General features: G+C 39.8%; 1 protein-coding gene across 1 annotated transcript in view; it reads right to left on the bottom strand.

The window, feature by feature from the left end:
* TLN2 (talin 2) overlaps nucleotides 1-5,591 on the bottom strand; it is a 282,673-nt gene that overhangs the window by 112,574 nt on the left and 164,508 nt on the right. The window contains exon 38 of the mRNA XM_006899628.1: nucleotides 3,647-3,817. Within this exon, the coding sequence (XP_006899690.1) occupies nucleotides 3,647-3,817 (171 nt within the window). The remainder of the gene's footprint in view (nucleotides 1-3,646; nucleotides 3,818-5,591) is intronic.

The following is a 5,591-nucleotide window of genomic DNA, read 5'->3' as shown; positions in this document are numbered from 1 at the left end:
GTAAAAGTTGGTAAAAATCTTCTATCTCCTCTTCCTTGGCTCTGGTTGTTGGTGCATATATTTGAATGATAGTGGTATTCACTGGACTTCCTTGTATGCATATAGATATCATTCATACAAGCTTTAATTATGAATATTTTATACTTTTATCTAATGGTCAACAGGGGTACTAACACAAGGTTTTTTCCTACTTCACAGCAAAAGCAGTGCTCAGGGGTCAATTTGTAGTGACAAAGGGCCCAATAAACACCTTAATCCTATAATTCCAACAAAGATAAAGATTGGAACACAAATCAAACAAATCTGAAAAACATAATAGAGTCAACAAGACTAGCAGTCGGTTGTGTGGAAGGATTAATAAAATTGACAAAATAGGCACCAAACAAAGGTAATGAGAGAGAAGATGCAAATAAAACACAAATGATACATAAAATGGATCATGTTATAAGAGAACCAACTGAAATTAAAAGGATAATAACAAAATTCTACAAAAAAACCCTATATATCAACAAATGTGAAAACTTAGAAGAAATTCACAAATTTCTAGAAAAACACTACCTACCTAAATTAACAGACTAAGGTAGAAAATTCAAACAAATGTATTAAAAATATAATAAATTAAAGGGGGCATTTAAAAAATTAAACCAAACAACAGTCACCACCAACAACCACAACAAGAATATTAGTGAGCCAGCTTCTCTGGAGATTTCTACCAAATCAGAGAACAGCTAACATCAACATTACTAAAACTATCCCAGAACACAGAAATGGATGTAACGTTTGCAAATTCATTCTATGATGCAAGCATAACTCTGCTTCTAAAGCCGGGCAAGGGCACCACCAAGATCAGCACGGGAATTCTGACCTACTCTATTTCCAACCTGGGCCGGTTCATCCCTCCTTAGGTAACCTGGTGGTCCCCTATTCCTGGGAGGTCATCATATTGATGCTGAACTTTGCCGGGACACCCAACTGGCATAGCGCCCTGCAGCCCAGAATTCCTGTACTCACGGGATCCTCCAGCCTCAGCCTCCCAAGAAGCTGGGACTGCAGGTGAGCACCACCACACCTGGTTAAAGATACAACTATGAAAGAAAACGATAGACTAAAATTCTTCGTGATTACAGAGGCAAAAATTCTCAACAAAATCCTAGCCAAAAGAATCCAATAATATATAAATATATATATTATGATCAAATGGATCAACATGAAAAAAACTAATCAATGTGTTCCACCACATAAATAAATCACATAATCATATAAATTGATTCAAGGAAGACATTTAATAAATGCAACATTTATTCCCGCCAAAAACAGTCAGCAAATACGAAGAAGAGGAACTGCTTGACAAAATTAAGGCATACACAAAAACCCAACAGTCAATAATATTTTCAACAGAGACAGATGGAAAACATTCTCCTTGAATAGGAAATAGAAAATGATGCTTTGTATCACCACTCTTACTCAATATTGTACTGGAAGTCCTAGGCATAAGGCAGTAAAGGTAAATTTTTTAAAAAGGTATCCAAATAGATATGTAACAGAAGTAAAACTATCTCCATTTGTAGATTATATGCTCCTGTACATAGAAAATCCCACAGATTCTACAAGAAAGCTACTGGAACTAACAGAATAATTTAGAAAAATGGCAAGATACAAGAACACCGTATAAAATCATTTGGAAGCTTTTACACTAACCAAGAAAACTCTGAAAAGGAAGCCAGGAAAGCATCATTTACAATAGCTGCGAAAAAGAGAAAATATTTAGGACTAAATGTAACTGTGCTGAGCAAATCATTTGAGAAGCTGGACTTTATGAAGATGAATGCAGCATCAGGATCAGAGTTAAGACTCATCAACAACTTGCTTTCTAAAAGCAAAGAGGACTAGAAATAATTGCTATGGAAAATCAAAGACTACAGACTTCAATATTTCAACATTAAGGAAAAAAATCCTCACCACTGGTCCAATGGGCAATATCATGATAGATGGAGAAAAGACTGAAGTTGCCAACAATTTCATCTTACTTGGATCCACCATCAACATCTTTGGAACCCAAGGTCAAGAAATCAAGATGTATTGCATCAGGGAAGTCTGCTGTTAAGGACCTCTCCAAAGTGCTAAGGAACAATGTGTCAGTTTAAAGACTAAACTGTGCCTTGTTCTGGCCATGGTCTTTTCAATCACTTGCTATGAATCTGAGAGTTGGACTCTGAAGAGTCAATGCTTTTGAGTTGTGGTGGTGGAGAAAAGTAATGAATATCCCATGGACTGCCTAAAGAACAAGTATGTCGTAGAGAAAATGCAACCAGGGTTCTCTCCTTAGAGGCAAGGATGGTGAAATGTCATCTCATATATTTTGGGCATGTTGTTCCTAACAACATGGGCCAGTCCTTCAGGAAGACCATCATCCTTGGAAAGCATGAAGAGAGAAACCTCCAATGAGATGGATCAATACAGAGACTGTGGGTTCAAGTATGTCAGAGAGGATGAGGATGGCACAGGATAAGATAGGTTCAGCTCTACTGGGCATAAAGTTGCTATGAGCTGCAGATGACTCAACAGCACCTAACAATAACAACAAGACACATACAAAGAAAACCAAAAACCACTACTGAAAAAAATCAAAAGAGAGCTATATAAATGGAAAAACATACCATACCTTATACAAATTATAGTAATATTCTTTAGAGATAGAAAAAATAATTATCATCTTTGAAAAGAAAAAGAAATCCTGTGGATAAGCAAAGTTTTACTGAAAAGAACAACAAAGTAGGAGGCCTTAAATTTCCTCACCTTGAAACGTATTCCACAGTCATGGCAGTCAAAATAACTTGGTACTAGAGCAAAGAAGTGATGCCTTTGAGTTGTGTTTCTGGAGAAAAGTTCTGATTACCCCAGGGTCAGTCAGGAGAACAAACAAATATGTCCCACAGAAAGTGAAACCAGGGTGACCCTTAGAGGCAAATAGTGAAACTTCATCTCACATACTCTGGGCATGTTTTCTGGAGAGGTCAGTCTTTGGAGGACATTATGCATGGCAAGGTCAGCAAAGGAGAGGAAAACCCTCAGAGAGAACAAAACTTAAAACTAAAAGACCAGGCTTAGAGGTCAGATGGGGACTGGTAGAATTCCCAAAATGATGGCCTTAGATAGCCTACAATCCCGGAACTGAACACACCCATGGAGACCAACTTTCCACTAAGCAATAGACAGACTGCTTAACTGATCAGTAAAACCCACGAGGAAAATGCTCCTCAACAATCAGCTGTATGAAACCACAGGGCAGCATTTTCCTACCAGTAAAGTCCAGGAGATAGGAGGGGGCAAGAAAGATGGGTCATTGGATAAGGGGAATCCAAGGACAACGAGGGAGGAGTGTCATGGCATTCTAATGAGGGGATTGCAACTAATGACATAAAACAGAATGTGTCTACATTGTTGAATGGGGAACTAATTTGCTCTACAAACTTTTGCTCAAGACGTAATAAAATGTAAAGCAAAAAAGAGAAAGATTATGTTCCACTTGAAAATGGAAAATCAAAATGCTTTCAAGGGGGAAATGGGGAAGTTTTGTTCCCGGAGGGCACAGTAAGAGAAGGGTTCTTAGGGGTGCTAAGTGAATCCTCGGCACCCTGAACTGTACCTTGGGGTTCCCGCCACCTTCCTTGGCTGCATACAACATCTGCAGGGCAGATTCTGCCAGGGTCTTGGTCTGGTCCAGCACTGTCATCTGTTGCTGATGGTCAAGAATCTTGGAGGCAACACCAACTGCAGCCAAGATCAAGGGTTCGAAGTAGCTTGCCAGCTGTGTGACCTTTCAAGAGAAAAAAAAAACAAACCCCAAAATAACAAAAATAACACAGATGTAAATATATGGATCTCCTTCAGAGGTATCCTTGGATTGGAGAGGGGTGGGGATAAGGATGAATATCTCATGGGGAGAGGCAGAAATCTGCTAAAATATACTTTTTAAAGTTCTGGCTAATGAATGATCCTTTACTTGGCTATTATTTCCTCTGGGGAGCAGTAAGCCTCTTGGAAGAGTATAAAAGTGCTAAAAACCCATTCTGAGAGTCAGAGTTAGCTATGAGTTCAACTGTACACATTATCAGTTTTACAAATGAAATTACTTTTAAAGGGCAAGATTTGGGCTTCTTACAAACTCAGAAGGGGAGGAGGAGAAAAATGGGGTGGGGTGGTAGGAGAAGCTGAGAAAAGATGCCCATGATCAAAGTCACCCTCAAAAGTTTTGGGGATGAAATCCCGTTTCCTTTTTGCCGTGCAGGGAAACAGCATTTGAACCAAATCTTAGATATAAGAAAAAGAAAACAAGGGATCCCATCAGTTGAGACGTCCAAGCTAGGGGATCTTAATGAGTGGGAAGTCAAGCTCCACTTCCTTGAAGAACAGACCAGCTACACACGTGATTTTAAATTCTTCAGCATGGGAGATTCTTGGTTTTCTCTTGTTTGTATCACCATTCAGCCATTTATTTATGTCTGTATAAACAGATACTTATTTCATGTTGTGGGTTATCAAAGACCCTTGGTGTGTGGTTAAAAGGCTTAACTTCAAGGTCAGTTGTTCAGATCCATCCACCACTCCAGAGAAGAAAAACGAGACAGTCTGCTTCTACAAAGATTTATAGCCTTAGCAGGAAGCCCTTTGTGTCACTTCCACTCTGTTTAAGAGGGTTGCTATGAGTTGAAATCAATTCAGTGGCAAGGGGTTGTTTTTATTTTTTTAAAATTTTGTGTTATATATAATCTAATATGATTTTAATATGCTGCTCACATTGGACAAAGGTCAATGAAGTGATGTAATTTCTCCCCTACCCCTCTGTATCCAGGGAGTACAGCTGATACAATGGTAGAATTCTGCCTTCTATGAGGGACTTGTGTTCAGTTATCAGCCAGGGTTCCTTGTGTGCTGTCACCTGTGTAGTTTTGTGTGGTGTTATAATTCCTTGTAAAGGAACATAATGCTTGGAAAGGTGGACGGTCAGCAAAGAAGAACCCCCACCCAATGAGATGGAGTGACACAGTGACTGCAGCAAAGGAATCAAGTGGATGAGGGACGGGGAGGATGGCACAGGACAGGACAGGGCAGGGTTCAGGACATTCAAAGGGTCTTTATGAGTCATACTCGATGGCACCTCACAACAGCATGCTGACCCAGCAGGCTTCAGTGGAATTTCTACATTAAGACGCATGAGAAAAAAAAGACGGGGAATCTACTCCCACACACGAGTCAATGCAAACACTATGGAACACAATGGTCTGGTCAGCAGATGAGCATGGAGGTGGCACAGGGGCCGGGTGGTGCTTCAATCCATTGTGTGTGAGGTCCTCACTTAACTCTTAACTCACTAGAAACGATAACAACAAGGAACCTAAAAGCACTCCTTGGAATAGGGGCTCTACATTTTTTGTTCTTCAAAGATCTGAAAGAAGAGGACACACTTTCACCTGGGTTAACTTGTTATTATTGTTATGTGCCATCTAGTTGCTTGCGACTCATAGCGACCCTATGTACAAGAGCCCTAAATGCCGTTTTATCCTGTGCCAACCTCGCTGTCTCAGACACAC

The sequence above is a fragment of the Elephantulus edwardii genome, unplaced genomic scaffold (assembly GCF_000299155.1).
Source record: "Elephantulus edwardii isolate Elephantulus edwardi_28Jun2011 unplaced genomic scaffold, EleEdw1.0 scaffold00263, whole genome shotgun sequence".
Classification (NCBI taxonomy): domain Eukaryota; kingdom Metazoa; phylum Chordata; class Mammalia; order Macroscelidea; family Macroscelididae; genus Elephantulus; species Elephantulus edwardii.
This window is presented reverse-complemented; position numbering and strand designations above follow the sequence as displayed.